The 18,552-nt window shown below is 43.0% G+C and overlaps 1 protein-coding gene across 5 annotated transcripts in view; it reads left to right on the forward strand.

Annotated features, from left to right (window-relative positions):
• APBA1 (amyloid beta precursor protein binding family A member 1) overlaps positions 1–18,552 on the forward strand; it is a 212,669-nt gene that overhangs the window by 161,098 nt on the left and 33,019 nt on the right. For all 5 annotated transcript variants that reach the window (XM_057498589.1, XM_036920200.2, XM_057498590.1 and 2 more), the window contains one exon: positions 15,101–15,196. In XM_057498589.1, coding sequence (XP_057354572.1) covers positions 15,101–15,196 — 96 coding nt within the window. The remainder of the gene's footprint in view (positions 1–15,100; positions 15,197–18,552) is intronic.

Here is an 18,552-nt window from a genome sequence, read left to right on the forward strand (position 1 = left end):
TATGTGAAATGTCACCTTTGAGGACACTGTTTCCCCCTGTGTCCACAATACTGTCCAAATCATGTAAGGATGCATGATTTGCAAGCAGCATCTGCCAACAAAGGGAGACAGATCGTCATCAAGAATCAGAGAAGAGAATCCTGAGCTACATGTGGGTACAGAGAGCCATGTGAGCACTAAGTGCCATGCTACCCGTGTTCAGAGCCGACTGTGCACATAAGACTCTGTTGAGTTTCTCTTGTCCGCTGATTCCAAAGGGCTGGTGTCCATGCATCCTTCGTTATATTCAATGCATTTACTGAACACCTGTTGTATATTTTATGGGTGACCCTGTGTTAAGCACTTGGAGAAGAAAACATGTAAATTAATAATAAATCCTGCCTTCATGGTGCTTATTAAAATACTGTAATTAATATGTTACCCTATAGAATTATATTTGTATAAAATATAAGGTAGAAAGTGATGCACCCTAAGAATGGCACAGATAAAATATAAGCAATCTTAGGAGAAGGAAGTCTTTCACCCAAGAGAACTGGAAAGATTTAATGGAAGAGGTAACACTTGAAATGGGCCTTTGGAGGCTCGTGGACTTGTCAGGTTCAGACAAGAGCACAAACAAAGGCCCTGAGCAGAAACATAGAGATTATTTGCAGGAGGCAGGAAATGGTTCACTTTGGCTTGGCAATAAAGAGTAAGAACTGAAAGGGGGGGAAATGGTGAAATAAGGCAAAACCTCTGAGGCCTTAGGTGCCAAGGTGAAGAGTCTAGGTTTAGTCTGTAAGCAAAAGGACCCACTAAAGTTTTAGAATTGATAAATGACCTGCTTAGAGCTTGTTAAAACTGTGTAAAATAGATAATAGAATGTCTCTAGTTGTCTTAGAGTGGGCTGCTGTACAAGATACCATAGCTGGTGGTTTAAACCACAGAAATTCGTTTCTCCCCATTGTGGAGCTTGGGAAGTCTGAGATCAGAGTGCCAGCATGGCCAGCTTCTGGTGTGGGCCCGCTTCCTGGTCGCAGATGGCCTTCTTCTTGCCATGTCCTCGCATGGCAGAGAGAGGAAGCGAGCTCTCCTGTGACCCTTCTCCTGCAGGCACTAATCTCATCACGAAGGCTCCACCTTCACAACCTAACTAGCTCCCAAAGGCCCCACCTCCTAATACCATCCCTCTGCAGGGTAGGGTTTCAACATATGAATTTGGGGGGACACAGTCCCTAACACTGGTGAAGAAGGCTCATGAGCTCTTAGTCCTCAGGTCTCATATGGTAGGTTGGTTGCTTGGTGACTTTTAAAAAAACACCACCACCTTATTCTCAGGTTCTGTGAGTTCCACATAGGTGAAATTACTACATAATTCAGTCCTAGATAGATTTGGTAAAACTGTCATTTTTAAAGAATTGTTTTCTCGTTTCCTTCATTGCAGTGAAATTTTTGTCACTGAGTGTTTTTGGAGGAGAGGAACCGACATGTCCTGGGACTTGTCAGCGTTGGCTGGAGCTGGCAAGCACCTTTCCCTGGGTGTCCTAAACAGTGGAGTACCCCGAGCACTGTGGTCATACACAAGCTGGGTTGTAAATGAACACTAGAGCCATGCATGTGATTCTCTTTGGTAAATCAACCCCGTAATAGCGTCACTCACAGCCCCCATATTCCGAAATGCTATCTTGAATGGCAGACAGGAAACACTCCAGAAACCCACAAAGCTGCCCAGCCTTAGCCAGTAATGAGCTATTCTTACCAATATTACCAGTAGGAGTCTTGGAGCTTGTAAATTAACTGAGTCTTTATGGTATGATTTTATAGAACCTTCTGTGTGCTTTTCATTTTATCCATGAATAAAATTTTAATAAGGGCAGAAGCAAGATGAGACGAAGAAAATATCCCCATGGGTATGTGTTAGGAACACTTTCCCAGAGGGGTGAAATCGTTTTTGTTACTCTTGGAATCTTAAAGACTTGCCAAATGTTGGTTGAATGTTTTGTGCATACTGAGGCACTGGGCTGACCCCCTGTGTGCATTGTCACTGATTAATCCTCATGTCAACCCCAGAAGGTGGGAGTAACAGTTATACCCAGTTGTTTTTGGTAATTGGGTTTACCCAGTTCTCAAGGGGATCAGAGAAGCTGGGTAACCTGCTCAGAGCTGTGAGTGGTAGAGTCAGAATTCAGACTCTGGTCTGCCAGGCACTGGGGTTTGAGCACCTAACCATTTCACTCTCTGGAAACCTGAGTTAGAATTTCATTTGTTCTGCCACAATATGAAATAAAACATCAAAGTCCTTTCCAAAGGAGAACCGTGGCTTGTGTTCTCCTGTATTCACACTATGCTTTTGCAAATGGACTGTAATATCGGAAAGCCAGACCATCATGGCCTTGATGACTAGTGCCTTAGGAATTGACTGATTTTTCACTTCTGCCAGCCAGCAGACTCTGTTCCAGGGCCTTCCGAGTCCCCAGCCCTGAGGAGAGATCTCTGTGCACCTATACCAGAGACCTTCCCTACTCCCGCGTGCTCACGGGGCTCCCTGCTTATGCCTGTATGGCAGCTGTCCTACCACATTTTTTTTTGCAATTTATGTGAATCTAGATTATCATCTGAACTCCCCACTTTATTTTTTTTAATTTATTTTTTTTGGTATAATTAATCTACAATTACATGAAGAACATTGTTTACTATGCTCCCCCTTCACCAAGTCCCCCCCAATACCCCTTCACAGTCACTGTCCATCAGTTTAGTAAGATGCTATAGAATCACTACTTGTCTTCTCTGTGTTGTAGAGCCTGCCCCGTACCCCTCCACATTATACATGCTAATTGTAATGCCCCCTTTCTTTTTCCCACCCTTATCCCTCCCTTCCCACCCATCTTCCCCAGTCCCTTTCCCTTTGGTAACTGTTAGTCCATTCATGGGTTCTGTGAGTCTGCTGCTGTTTTGTTCCTTCAGTTTTTCTTTGCTCTTATATTCCACATATGAGTGAAATCATTTGGTACTTGTCTTTCTTCACCTGTCTTATTTCACTGAGCATAATACCCTCTAGCTCCATCCATGTTTTGTTGCAAATGGTAGGATCTGTTTTTTTCTTATAGCTGAATAATATTCCATTGTATATATGTGCCACATCTTCTTTATCCATTCATCTACTGATGGACATTTAGGTTGCTTCCATTTCTTGGCTATTGTAAATAGTGCTGCAGTAAACATAGGGGTGCATTTGTCTTTTTCAAACTGGGCTGCTGCATTCTTAGGGTAAATTCCTAGAAGTGGAATTCCTGGGTCAAATGATATTTCTATTTTAAGCATTTTGAGGAACCTCCATACTGCTTTCCACAATGGTTGAACTAATTTACATTCCCACCAACAGTGTAGGATGGCTCCCCTTTTTCCACAACCTCGCCAACATTTGTTGTTGTTTGTCTTTTGGATGGTTGTCCTACCACATTTTAACTACAGGGGCAAGGGTGTTCTAAAGAATCCCTGCTTGAGGGCATCTTCAAAGGGCTACTTAAAATTAACCTAAAATGAGGACCAAAATTTCAAAAGTATGGGGAAGAAGAGATGTGATTAGAACCTCTTATCTTGAAAAGAAGAACTAAAAATTATAAACATAAGCTCAGTTTACCTTTTGGCTAATAACATGTAGGTAAGAATTTCATCTATATGCGGATTCTTAGAACAGAGAAGTGTTGATTTGTGTAGTAGTGTTTTCTGTTTGTTTTTCAAAAAAGGGCATCAAACCATATAGTAGAATAGCCTTCAGTTCCCTCTTGACTTTTGTAGCATGATCAGAATGAGCCCTTCCAGTCATAGAAAGCACCATTTCGCAAAAATATTTAAGATTTGACTCAGTTTTCCCAAGAGCTTCTCCTAATTATTTGATACTCTAATCATGCTCTTTCAAAACATCTGCAACATCAGCATCCTTCCCATTTTTCTCTCCTTAATTGTTAACTGGTGACCTCCACCAACTCTTCAATTATCCACAGCAGGTTTGAACAGCTCTCCCACTTTGCCTTCTTCAACTTTATACAGTTCTGCTTTGTATTTATTTATTTTTGCAATATTTGCACTTACATTCTGCAATGCATTTGCAGTTGGGAGGGTTTTTGTTTTGTTTTTGCTGTAACGCCAGATGGTCCCAACAATCAACAGAGACCAGCTGACAAAGACATGAACTGTACAGATGCTAGCATTTGGGAAGGACTGTCAAGGTGAACACTAACATTGTGAGCAGTCAGCTCATTGGTGACTGCTGTGTGTTATTGGGGCTTTTCCTCAAGGACTCAGGCAGCGACCACTGCTTACAGAGGACACCCTGCATGTGTTTGTAGGTCTATCTCCCCTGTGGGTCCAGGGCTCCTTGGGCGCAGACAGGGATCTGGGCTTCCTCAGACCCCGTCAGCACTTCCATGTTAAATAAATGCGTGAACAATCCAGGTAGAACTCAATTTCTTGTATCTTTTGACTAGAATTTCTCCAAAAATCATTCCATATCTCTGTGTACCTCTTCAAATCACAGCTTTGTTCTCAGCCCTGTCCATTTGGAAAGAGCCAGGGACCCCTGACCTCTAGTTCTGAGGGTGTTCTCATTATCATCCTGTCAATTTTTCTGGAATGCAGTCCACTCTTCGTGCAGAGGTCCTAAAGGGGAGCAGCAAAAGTGGTGGCTCAGTCTCTCAATCCTTTGGATCTTTTAGTCCAACTCAGGAAATTGTTACCAAGTGCCCAGATTGGCTTCTTCAGTACAGACCACAGGCCAGTGACTCTCTAAATGACACCCTCTGTGCAGAGAGTAGGCACTGACTGCTTGTCATCAAGTGGGTCCCCAAGGGCCTGTTCCTGCCCTGCCCTGAGCCCATCTCCCACTTCCTTGAAGAGCTGTGCTGTGCCACCTCCCTGCTTGTGTCTGGTACCTCCACTCTCTTCCTGTCCCATCCTTCTGCATGAATACTGCACAGTCTCCAGGATTCAACTGAAGCATCACCTTCACCATAAAGCATTGTAAATATGCACCCCTTCTCTCCTGCAGAATTGATCCTTTCCAACCCTGTGTCCTCACGTATGGGTTAATATCCCAGCCACCTGCCATGGCCCTGACTCCATGTCCCTCCTCCCATTCTCTGGGAAGGGATGGAGAACAGGACCACAGCATCTCTTTCCTCTTAGTTTATTGACCCCATATTTGGAACACAGGTAGGCAGCACTGAAATGTCTGTTGAAGGAAGAAATGAATAATTACTACTTGTGCAGTTGTTCTTCCTTACAAGCATAGCTGAAAATTCCCTGAGCTATTTTTCTCATCCCTACCATCAGCAGTGCAGCATTTGACCCTAGGATATGTTCATTTGGAATTAAAATGAATGATCACTTTCCCTTTTGGGTGCTCTTGCATCCTTGAGCCATCTGGGCCCTAAGAACAGGTCTGTCCATTTCGTGTCCTGGCATTGAAGAACCTAACCCTCAAGGCTGAGAGCCCAGTTCTGTGGAGCCAAAGAGCTGGGGTGGTGAATTTAGATCATACTTGCAGAGCATCTGCTAGAATGCAGTCTGCAGAGGACAAGTTGTTGAGCCTAAGGAGACCTCCTGTAATATCCCAGAGCGTGGGGTTGTTGTGTGATCTTTAAACACTACCTCCTTACAGGCATCCAAGTGGCACTTACATTTGTGAATTCCCAAGTCCACATTTGCTTCCCATCCTTGATCTCATTTGCTTAAAATTGTAGATCCACTAACCCGGAAGGCGTGAGACTCTGGACAGAGAAATATGTAATCATTTTTACTTTTTGTGTAGTATTTCATTGGTTAAGTTTTTGCCTCTGATACATTCTTTGAAAGTAAAAGTATTGTCCAATTTCTGGGTTTTTCTCCACTTTTTTTTTTTTGTAGATAATTATTTTTTATTAAAGGGTAGTTGACACACAGTATTACATTACATTAGTTTCAGGTGTACAACATAGTGATTCAACATTTATATACATGATAATTCTAGGTACCAGCTATCACCATACCAAGTTGTTACAATATTTTGACTATATTCCTTATGCTATACATTACATCCCGGTTACTTATTTATTTTACAATTGGAAGTGTGTGTATATATATATATATATATATATATATATATATATATATTGTGTGTGTGTGTGTGAGGGCATCTCTCATATTTATTGATCAAATGGTTGTTAACAACGATAAAATTCTGTATAGGGGAGTCAATGCTCAATGCACAATCATTAATCCACCCCAAGCCTAATTTTCGTCAGTCTCCAATCTTCTGAAACATAATGAACAAGTTCTTACATGGAGAACAAATTCGTACATAGTGAATAAGTTACATGGTGAACAGTACAAGGGCAGTCATCACAGAAGCTTTCGGTTTTGCTCATGCATTATGAACTATAAACAGTTCAAATATGAATACACATTTGATTTTTATACTTGATTTATAAGTGGATACCACATTTCTCTCTTTATTATTATTATTTTTAATAAAATGCTGAAGTGGTAGGTAGATACAAGATAAAGGTAGAAAACATAGTTTAGTGTTGTAAGAGAGCAAATGTAGATGATCAGGTGTGTGCCTGTAGACTATGTGTTAATCCAAGCTAGACAAGGGCAATAAAACATCCACGTATGCAGAAGATATCTCTCAGAACAGGGGGGGTGAGGTTCTAAGAAATTGATCCCCAATTTCTCACCTGATGACCCCCCTGCGACTGTGCCTGTCTTAGGTTGTTCCTACCTTGAGGAATCTTACCTGTCTCTGGCTAACCAGTCATCTTCTGGGGCCATACAGGGAGATGTAAAGTTGGTAAGTGAGAGAGAAGCCTTATTGTTTGAAATGGTTAGCTTTTTACTTCTTCGCATATTTATGCCCTGTGGCTTCTATGCCCAGCATTTGTCTTGAGGTATCTTTACCACTTGGAAGAATTATGATACTCGGTAAATTTGATATGAGGCACGAATTCTATTTAAGGGTTGTAATTAGGAAGGAAGAAGAAAAGCTATAGAAGTAGCAGGCAGAAGAAAACATGGGAATATTGATTTTCTTTGACATATCTTCTTGTAGAGTAACTTCAGCATGTATAGGTTTTAAGCTACTACTTAAATTGCGCACACACATTAACACAATAGGAGTATAGTTACATAACCAAAGCATACCTGTAATTACCAGCCATCTCCAGTGAAACCAAGAAAACCAGTTAGGCACCTTAGGCATTTGTGAAAACTTGTCTATGATATGGTGGGTATTGTCCAACTGAACTTGAACAGTCTGAGAGAAATCAGACAAATTAAAACAACCCATTCCTGGGGAATGTTCACATCCCATATGTTCTTTTAACAGTAAATAGTCTGTAGTTGTAAGATTTTGGAGCGCTACAATTTGCACTTCTCCTAATTCTTGATTGAGTTCCAACAGTATAGATCCAGTCAAATTTGTTGTTTTACTGTATGCACAGGAGAGCTTAGATATCTCCCTCTTCATTCCCATGGCAAGTCCAGGAACTGGTGGGATGAGTGCATCTACAACTGTAGCAGTGCGTGGATCTTTGTTGGGGTTTTTTGATGATCATCTTCTGGCATGAGTCTTCCAGAGAGTGCTGATGTTGGAAGTTCTTTTACATATCGTATCTTAGTTCATTTTCGGGGTAGCCAAATTAGGCTTTGATCCTCTGTATAAACACAAACAGACCCTTTGCCTACACTTTTATATGCCCTTTATACCCTTGTGTAGAACTCATTGGAGGTTACCACACAGGAACTGCCTTTTTTTTTTTTTTTTGGTATCACTAATCTACACTTACATGACGAATATTATGTTTACTAGGCTCTCCCCTATACCAGGTCCCCCCTATAAACCCCTTTACAGTCACTGTCCATCTGCATAGCAAAATGTTGTAGAATCACTACTTGCCTTCTCTGTGTTGTACAGCCCTCCCCTTTCTCCCACGCCCCATGCATGCTAATCTTAATACCCCCCTACTTCTCCCCTCCCCTTATCCTTCCCTACCCACCCATCCTCCCCAGTCCCTTTCCCTTTGGTACTTGTTAGTCCATTCTTGAGTTCTGTGATTCTGCTGCTGTTTTGTTCCTTCAGTTTTTCCTTTGTTCTTATATTCCACAGATGAGTGAAATCATTTGGTATTTCTCTTTCTCCGCTTGGCTTGTTTCACTGAGCATAATACCCTCCAGCTCCATCCATGTTGCTGCAAATGATTGGATTTTCCCTTTTCTTATGGCTGAGTAGTATTCCATTGTGTATATGTACCACTTCTTCTTTATCCATTCATCTATCGATGGACATCTTTGCTGTTGTTTTCCTTCCAATTCTTGGCTATTATAAATAGTGCTGCGATAAACATAGGGGTGCACTGATCTTTCTCATACTTGATTGCTGCATTCTTAGGGTAAATTCCTAGGAGTGCAATTCCTGGGTCAAATGGTAAGTCTGTTTTGAGCATTTTGATGTACCTCCATACTGCTTTCCACAATGGTTGAACTAACTTACATTCCCACCAGCAGTGTAGGAAGGTTCCCCTTTCTCCACAGCCTCGCCAACATTTGTTGTTGTTTGTCTTTTGGATGGCAGCCATCCTTACTGGTGTGAGGCGATACCTCATTGTAGTTTTAATTTGCATTTCTCTGGTAATTAGCGATGTGGAGCATCTTTTCATGTGTCTGTTGGACATCTGTATTTCTTTTTTGGAGAACCGTCTGTTCAGTTCCTCTGCCCATATTTTAATTGGGTTATTTGTTTTTTGTTTGTTGAGGCGTGTGAGCTCTTTATATATTCTGGACGTCAAGCCTTTATCGGATGTGTCATTTTCAAATATATTCTCCCATACTGTAGGGTTCCTTTTTGTTCTATTGATGGTGTCTTTTGCTGTACGGAAGCTTTTCAGCTTAATATAGTCCCACTTATTCATTTTTGCTGTTGTTTTCCTTGCCGGGGCAGGTATGTTCAAGAACAGGTCACTCATGTTTATGTCTAAGAGGTTTTTGCCTATGTTTTCTTCCAAGAGTTTAATGGTTTCATGACTTACATTCAGGTCTTTGATCCATTTTGAGTTTACTATTGTATATGGGGTTAGACAATGGTCCAGTTTCATTCTCCTACTTGTAGCTGTCCAGTTTTGCCAGCACCATCTGTTGAAGAAACTATCATTTCGCCATAGCATGTCCATGGCTCCTTTATCAAATATTAATTGACCATATATGTCTGAGTTAATGTCTGGATTCTCTAGTCTGTTCCATTGGTCTGTGGCTCTGTTCTTGTGCCAGTACCAAATTGTCTTGATTACAATGACTTTATAGTAGAGCTTGAAGTTGGGGAGTGAGATCCTCCCTACTTTATTCTTCTTTCTCAGGATTGCTTTGGCTATTCGGGGTCTTTGGTGTTTCCATATGGATTTTTGAATTATTTGTTCCAGTTCATTGAAGAATGTTGCTGGTAGTTTCATAGGGATTGCATCAAATCTGTATATTGCTTTGGGCAGGATGGCCATTTTGACGATATTAATTCTTCCTAGCCACGAGCATGGGATGAGTTTCCATCTGTTAGTGTCCCCTTTAATTTCTCTTAAGAGTGACTTGTAGTTTTCAGGGTATAGGTCTTTCACTTCTTTGGTTAGGTTTATTCCTAGGTATTTTATTTTTTTTGAGGCAATTGTGAATGGAGTTGTTTTCCTGATTTCTCTTTCTGTTGGTTCATTGTTAGTGCATAGGAAAGCCACAGATTTCTGTGTATTGATTTTGTATCCCTCAACTTTGCTGTATTCCGATATCAGTTCTAGTAGTTTTGGGATAGAGTCTTTAGGGTTTTTTATGTACAGTATCATGTCATCTGCAAATAGTGACAGTTTAACTTCTTCTTTACCAATCTGGATTCCTTGTATTTTTTTTGTTTTGTCCGATTGCTGTGGCTAGGACCTCCAGTACTATGTTAAATAACAGTGGGGAGAGTGGGCATCCCTGTCTAGTTCCCGATCTCAGAGGAAATGCTTTCAGCTTCTCCATCCCTTGACTTTTAGTCTGTACATGTCTTTGGGTTTGAGGTGAGTTTCTTGTAAGCAGCATATAGATGGGTCTTGCTTTTTTATCCATTCTATTACTCTGTGTCTTTTGATTGGTGCATTCAGCCCATTAACATTTAGGGTGACTATTGAAAGATATGTACTTATTGCCATTGCAGGCTTTAATTCGTGGTTACCAAAGGTTCAAGGTTAGGCTCTTTAGTATCTTACTGCCTAACTTAGCTCACTTATTGAGCTGTTATATACACTGTCTGGAGATTCTTTTCTTCTCTCCCTTCTTATTCCTCCTCCTCGATTCTTCATATGTTGGGTGTTTTGTGCTGTGCTCTTTCTAGGAGTGCTCCCATCTAGAGCAGTCCCTGTAAGATGTTCTGTAGAGGTGGTTTGTGGGAAGCAAATTCCCTCAACTTTGCTTGTCTGGGAATTGTTTAATCCCTCCTTCATAATTAAATGATAATCGTGCTGGATACAGTATCCTTGGTTCAAGGCCCTTCTGTTTCATTGTATTAAATATATCATGCCATTCTCTTCTGGCCTGTAGGGTTTCTGTCGAGAAGTCTGATGTTAGCCTGATGGGTTTTCCTTTATAGGTGACCTTTTTCTCTCTAGCTGCCTTTAAAACTCTTTCCTTGTCCTTGATCATTGCCATTTTAATTATTATGTGTCTTGGTGTTGTCCTCCTTGGATCCTTTCTGTTTGGGGTTCTGTGTATTTCCGTTGTCTGTTTGATTATTTCCTCCCCCAGTTTGGGGACGTTTTCAGCAATTATTTCTTCTAAGATACTTTCCATCTCTTTTCCTCTCTTTTCTTCTTCTGGTACCCCTATAATACGGATATTATTCCTTTTGGATTGGTCACAGAGTTCTCTTGATATTGTTTCATTCCTGGAGATCCTTTTATCTCTCTCTATGTCAGCTTCTATGCGCTCCTGTTCTCTGATTTCAATTCCATCAATGGCCTCTTGCATTCTATCCATTCTGCTTATAAAGCCTTCCAGAGTTTGTTTCATTTCTGTGATCTCCTTTCTGGCATCTGTGATCCCCCTCCGGACTTCATCCCATTTCTCTTGCGTATTTCTCTGCATGTCTGTCAGCATGTTTATGATTCTTATTTTGAATTCTTTGTCAGGAAGACTGGTTAGGTCTGTCTCCTTCTCTGGTGTTGTCTCTGTGATCTTTGTCTGCCTGTAGCTTTGCCTTTTCATGGTGATAGGAATAGTCTGCAGAACTGGGACGAGTGACGGCTGGAAGAATTTCCCTTCTTGTTGGTTTGTGGCCCTCCTCTCCTGGGAGAACAGCGACCTCTAGTGGCTTGTGCTGCGCAGCTGCGCGCAGACAGGGTTTCTGCTTCCTGCCCGGCTGCTATGGAGTTAATCTCCGCTGTTGCTGTGGGCGTGGCCTGGTTCGGGCAGCTGCTCCAAAGTGGTGGAGTCGCGTTGGAGGGGGAGCGGCTGGGAGGCTATTTATCTCCGTAAGGGGCCTCCCTGCTCCCTGCAGCCCAGGGGTTAGGGTGCCCCGAGATCCCCAGATTCCCTATCTCTGGATTAAGTGTCCCGCCCTGCCCCTTTAAGACTTCCAAAAATCACCCGCCAAAACAAAACAACGACCACAAAAAAATAAATAAATAAATAAAAATAAAAAAATTTTAAATTTAAAAAAAAAAAAAAAAAGGTTGCCTCTCGTTTTTCTTTATCCTCCGGCGCCAGCTTCCGACATCTGCTCACCGGTCTTGCTGCCCTGTTTCCCTAGTATTGGGGTCCCTATCCCTTTAAGACTTCCAAAAAGCGCTTGGAAAAAAAAAAAAATGGTCGCTCGCTTTTCTGGTGTCCTCCGGCGCCCGGCCTCCCATGCCCGCTCACTGTTCTTGCTGCCCTGTTTCCCTAGTATCCAGGGTCCCCCACGCACGCACTGTCTGCACTCTGGCCCGGATGGCTGGGGCTGGGTGTTCGGCAGCCCTGGGCTCCGTCTCCCTCCCGCTCTGCCTGCTCTTCTCCCGCCGGGAGCTGGGGGGAGGGGCGCTCGGCTCCCGCGGGGCCGGGGCTTGTATCTTACCCCCTTCGCGAGGCGCTGGGTTCTCTCAGGTGCGGATGTGGTCTGGATATTGTCCTGTGTCCTCTGGTCTTTATTCTAGGAAGAGTTGTCTTTGTTATATTTTCATAGATATATGTGGTTTTGGGAGGAGATTTCCGCTGCTCTACTCACGCCGCCATCTTCTTCCACCTGCCTTTCTCCACTTTTAAGAGTACAACAAGGCAGAAGCTGGAGTGAGAGGCAGAGGGCTTTTAACGCAGCCACTTGAGATGAATTGAGGTGTTTAGTCCCCATGGAGGTTGGGTCTGCTCTGGAGGGGTCTGTCCACCTTGACTTTGTCAGCATCAGTGTGGTGAGTAGTAGGCTCCCATCAGGGGGTTCCTCTCCTGCTTGGGGACAGCTTTCTGCTTCAAAAGAGCTTTGCTGGAGCTAAGGTCAAGTCTTCACAGGCAAAGACCATTTCTCTAATTCAAAAGTGCAGATTTGACATCCTACACATAGCTACATAGGGGTGCTGCATCAGAGGGGAGCTTACCATTGATCCCTAAAAATAATGAGAGTTGTGGTTGATCTGCTTTCCGTGCAGGTTGAAAAAGATGGTGAATCTGGAAACTACACTGAAATCATTTATTCAGTAAATGTTTATTGAGTTCCTGCTGTCTGGGAGACCCAAGGCTCAGCACTTGGATTACAAAGATGAGTAAGACAGGACCCCTGCTGAAGAAAGAGCTCCTGGAGGAGGGAAGACATAAACAGATGATTACAAAGCCTGGCACACCACCAAGGGAGGACAGTACCATGCAGAAAGTCTGAGCAAGCTTCAGCAAGATGGGCACCGAACATAGGAGAAAATGAGGGAGAACCCTTGGTTGGGGGTCATGAATTGCACGTGTAAATAGAACACAAACTAGCTCATTTGCACGCAGAAGGCTAGAGCACCAAGCACGGGGAGGAAGGGATCCCTGAGGACAGTCAGTGGGGGGTCCCACGAGAGCCTCCTTGAGGACAGTGCCCCCCGCAGTAGCATGTGTGCCCCCTGGCCAGTGCCCGGCACTGGTCACCCAGCCTCACTGTGGCGTCTGGCCTGCCTGTTCCACATCCCAGCCCAGTCCGCATGACCTGTCTTCCCCCTTCATTCTGCAGTGATCTGCTGCCCCCAACATTACAAAGAATCCGTTTTTAGAAGATTTGCAACAAAAAAAATAAAGAAATAGGAACCGTGGGGCTCTCCTTGGAGGTTATTTCTTTTTTTAATGAAGGTGTTACACAGCCCTCAAACCAAGCAATTAAAGAAAAACCAGCTGCACTAGCTTCTCCAGGGACTCAACCCTTAAAATCTTTGCAACAGAGAAAATTATTTGGGGAAAAATAGACAAATATCTAAGGAAACGCTTCAAATTTGAAAAACTGGGAAAATTTAAAGGCACTAAATTCTCATGAGGACTTGACTACATTAATTTTGAGTAGGCCAAACATAGAGCTAACTCAGCAAGTACCCACCAACTCTCTTGGGTGCCAAATGAAGAATTCTGTGTATTTCTTCTTAAAGGCATGCAGGGCTGTTTTATCACATCCAGGGGCCGTGGGGCTTGGGGGAATTTATCTGCAGCTACCTTATACCCATCCACTTGGCTTTACTGTGGAGGGGCAGATTTCTGCCCGTGAATGTTTCAGAGGCTCACTGGCCCTCACCTCCCTGTGCAGAGTTGGTGTATGGGCTCACGGGAAGCACACCCAAGCCCCACAGCCATCAGCTGGGACCGTGCTCTCAGAGTGAGTATGACTGCATTTCACCCCATCATCCTCCAGGTGATTTGCTGCCTTGTGTTTCCTGTAATTCAGACTTTTTGAATAAAATTCAGACCTATTGATGTATTTTTTATGATTCCACACAATGCTCCCTGAGGTCTCCTTCATGCTTTAACGTGCCCCTCCCGTGTGCAGCAACGGAATATTCTCCTTCTCCATACTGGGGTGTTTCTCTGATGTCTTCCTGCCTCAGCTTTCCGGAGGGGGCAGGTCTCAGGAGATCAGAGGCGGTTCGAGCACTCTGGGTGTCATTTTGCTTCCTTTCCCCAATGTGCCTCCCATGCTCATAGCCCCACACTCCTCGTAGATCCTTAGTGTAAGTTCTGTTTTATGCCTTTCATCAAATATTGCCAACACTGAAGCAATATGTTCTTTTTCTCGGAGGATCATCGCTACAGAATATTTGCATATTAACTGGGGAGGGTCTTTGGAGCTTGTGTTGGTCTCATGCCTGGGCTTGCTGGCTGGCTTCAGTCATTCACTCGGTGGGCATTTGTGGAGACAGGATGTATGTCAGGCACTGGCCCGGAGCTTCATGTTCATTTCCTGCCGGAACACACTGGAGAGGGTCCATGCTTCCCAAACCTATTTTTCTAAGCCTTATATTCAAACCTATCACTTAACAAAGGATTTTTGAACTGTTCTAAGAGCAGCCAAGGCAATGTTGTTTGAATGTTAAAATTTCTCTGATTTTTCCATGGCCTGTGGATTAAATCAGACAAAATATTTGGAATCCGAACTGACAAGGAACGTACAGATGGTATGGTTCCCAGTCATCAGAATCAATCCCAGCTGCCTCTTTAAAAATACCTGTGTAAATTTTTACTTTTCCGTTCAGATCATCTTGGGCAAGTGATTTTATAAGCCTCGTAGTAACTGAAGTCTTTGTTGCTAAGAAAAAATTAAACCACAAACATTTGGGTATCACCGTTAGCTTTATTCATCTATAGCTTTTAGTTTGATGCTCAACTTTCGCTGTATTTAAATACTTGGCTGACCGGGGCGGGGTGTGGGAAGCTGAGTTAGAAGGGCTCCTTTGAAAACATGGCAGGAACTTAAAAGACAACTCAAAAAACCCAGTCCTTTGTTGTACAGTTAGCACTTCTTTCCCAAGGAAGTTTTCTCACCACTAAACTATTCAGCCATGTTTGGCTTTCTCCTTTCTCCCTGGCTGGGGTGTCCACTGAGACCCTCAGATTCACACTGTGTTATTCCCTTGCTGTGTTCCAGTCTCCGTCTCCTGGCAGTTCCTCACCCCTGGGTGCAGAGTCTTCAGGTACACCCCTTCAACCCAGTGACCCTGCGGAAGCCTCCACACATAAAGAGGTAGGGCAACGTTTTGTTCCAAGGGCAATCAGCCTGTTTTTATTCTTACTTGGGTTTATGCTTTCTTCAGTCTCCCACAGAGCTTCTGACCCAAATTACCCTGGGGGAAAAAATTCTAACTTGTCCTCTCCAGTGTGGAATTGGGTGATTAAAGCGGTGCCATCCAACTTTGCAGCCACTAGCCACAGGGGTCTCTTTTAAAAATAAAGTGAAAAATTATCTTCCTCAGGCGCACTAGGTACTTTTCAAGTGCTCAGTAGGCACATGTGACCAGTGGCTGCTGTACTGGAAGGAGGATGACAGGCATTTCCCTCATTGCAGAAAGCTTTTGGACAGTGCTGGCCATTGGACACCAAAAACCCTGTGTAGCAGCATCCTTCCTCCTGGTACGAGCCTCTGATGCCATGGACTTACAGTTGCTATGTGGCTTGGGAAACTGGTTGGTTTCTTAAATACCTGTTTATTTAGGCCCAGGTGAAAATATCTTTCAGGACAACAGGGTGACCACTTGTCCTAGTTTTCCTGGGGTGGGGGAGGTTCCAGTTCACACCTGTCATGCAAGGAGTGCACCTAGTGAGCACCCTTTCTGCATTGATGGAAATGGTCTACTTCTGTACTGTCCTCTGTTGTAGTCACTAGCTACAGGTGCCTAGCGAGTCCTTGAAATGTGGCTGGTGGAACTGAGGAAACGAATTATGCATTTTATTCCATCTTAATTAACTTAAATAGTCATGTGTGGCTAGAGGCTACTGGACAGACAGCGTAGCCCTCAAGTGTCCCTCTTGGACAGTAAGTCATATGGTCACCCACTGACAGAGACCAAACGGAGCTCCAGCAGGGAGCATTTAGGGGAAGGCTGTGCTTGCTCCCAGAGGTTTCTGTGGCTATAAAAGGGAGGATGCTTTTCTCTGAGGGAAGCCACTGCTTTCTCCAGCACTGGCATCCTTTTACACCCAGCGAATCGCCACCTGCACCTATTTCTGAACCAGCATCAGGTAAATAGTGGCCTGTTCACTTTAAATACAGATGCGTTCAGCTCACTTTAAATATAGATGCTGCCTCTTCAGCACTGAGAATATGCATCAGACAGGTAAACCCTGTAATGAAGGATTATCGCATTTTCTTTCTTTTGCTCATAATTTTATGTTAAATGCAATGGAAGAAAGCAATCTCCATTTAACCTACCAGATCACTTCCAAAGGGAGTCTTAGTTAAAATTTACCCCTAAAATACTATTGCATACACATACATTTGCTATTAACTATTTCTGCAGGGGAGAAGTCTATTTTTAAATAATCTGTTCATATGAAACCAGACAAACATAAGGAGACCTTCTTTGAAACAACACCAACATAAGAATTTAGACTTGAAATATTCTTTGTCCTCCTCTGGCTTTGATCCTCAGACCATAGGCCATGGGAGCAGGAGGAACAGGGTTAGTTTCTGCTGGCCCTACTTCCCGCACCCTTGCTTTATGCTTTATGCATAGCACAGAGTTAAGTGATAGCAAAAATAAAGCATGGCAGCCATAGTGAGAATAACAGTAAAGAGAGTTACCATTTCTTGAGTATTTGCAGTGTTCAGGCATTAGGCCGAGCAGATCACAGATAGTATCTCATTTAATCCGTAAACTAATTTTGCGAGGTAGGACTTATTGTCCTTATTTGTTAGTTGAGGAAGCTGAGAGGTTGAGAAACTTACCGAAGGTTCCAGTACTCACGAGAAGTCAGGTCAGGATTTGAATCCAGCACTCCTGTGGGCTGAGGCTCTTAACACCAGGTGCTGCTATCTTTGGGGTTGAAAGTGCTTGCTGGTCACACACTGCACAGGTAAGGTGACTTGCTTGTCATTATTCCTGCTGTCAAGCCTGCAAGCTCTGCACAGTTTGTGTGACCTCCTGGGAAATCCCACAGATTTTGGCCTTTATCTTCTTGAAAGTGGCTTTATTAATTCTTGAATGTTAAGGATCAACTAATGCTCATCTCTGTCAACATGTGAGAAAACAAAGGGCTAATCAGAGATCTGAATATTCAGTATTTGATTATTCATCAGTTATAATATGCAAGGCAAATTTGTTAGTTTCTCAGCTTCCTACAGGACTCGACACGTGTTTCCACATATCCTTAGAAATAATGATGAAAATCCTCTTTGTGTGCAATCATTAGAGATTCTTTCATTTCACAAAACTCTTTAAAAAAAAAATTTACTGCCCCAGAGACTAAAAAGAGCCAGTCATGAGCTCATGAATAGAGAATAAGTACCTGTACCAAGAGCCCTCCGCTGTGGCTCTAAATAAAACAGCAGCTTTTAGAACTGTAAAGTAATCCTTCTGTAGCTTCTGCTAAAATCTGGACACTGTCCTTGAGATTAACATTCAGAAAATATCTAATAGCCTGAGAAAATCTGACATGGCTTCTTGGATGTACCTGAAGGATGAACCATGTTGGTTAAACACAGGGAACCCTCATTACCCCAGGCCCTTAGCTGCTGAGGGCAAGAGTGAGGACATGGTTAGGGAATAATAATTTTTAAATATTTGGCTTCCATCTGCATATGGTAAAGTTATGGATTTTTTACTTTAAACCAATAGACTGGGCTGTTGGCACTCAACTGGGCCTGTCTTCTCATTGGGTAAATGGAAAGTAAAGTGAATGTAAAGCTCTGCTGGAATGGTAGTCTCTTTCCCCCATCCACATAACTTGGCCTTCACCTGGTGTGCATTTTTCTATAAATGCTTTAGCAGCCAGTAATTTTTCATTCCTGGTGGTCTTAGAGCTGTGGTTTCTTTAAAGGTAACCCTTTCTCAAATGAGAAGCCCACCTCTTTGTTGTGAGGAGCTATTTCATCCCAGTGAGCACAGCTCCAGCAGGTTTATGAACAGGTTGCCCTGAAATGATATTTGTGTGGTTAGTGTAGAATTCTTGTCATTGTCCTGAATTGAGTTAGATTCATAAAACTGGGTTTTTTTGACTACCTCCTATTTTTTACATAACAGTCAACTCTCCCAGAGAGTTAGAATGTTGGGCAGGTATTAAATTAACTAGTTAATCATCCCTTTGCCATTCCCATCTTCAAACAAAGAACACTGTATAAAGTGCTAGGAAGTGGAGCTGTTTCCCACGATGCCCCAGCCCTCCTCCAAGGGGGGTACTTCTTGTTCCAGCCCACTGGGTAGCCCGGGTATACCATCAATACCAGTCAACCTACAGAACAGCTCTGCTGTACTGGACACCCTTTTTCTAAATGGTATGTATTTAAATGAACACCTAGTTTGGTAGATTCTTCACAGTGACAGTCTCTAGGCTTTCTGAGGATAACCCTTGACCACACAAACCCCACTTTTTGCCCTTTTTAGG

This window comes from Manis pentadactyla, chromosome 3, assembly GCF_030020395.1.
Source record: "Manis pentadactyla isolate mManPen7 chromosome 3, mManPen7.hap1, whole genome shotgun sequence".
NCBI classification, from domain to species: domain Eukaryota; kingdom Metazoa; phylum Chordata; class Mammalia; order Pholidota; family Manidae; genus Manis; species Manis pentadactyla.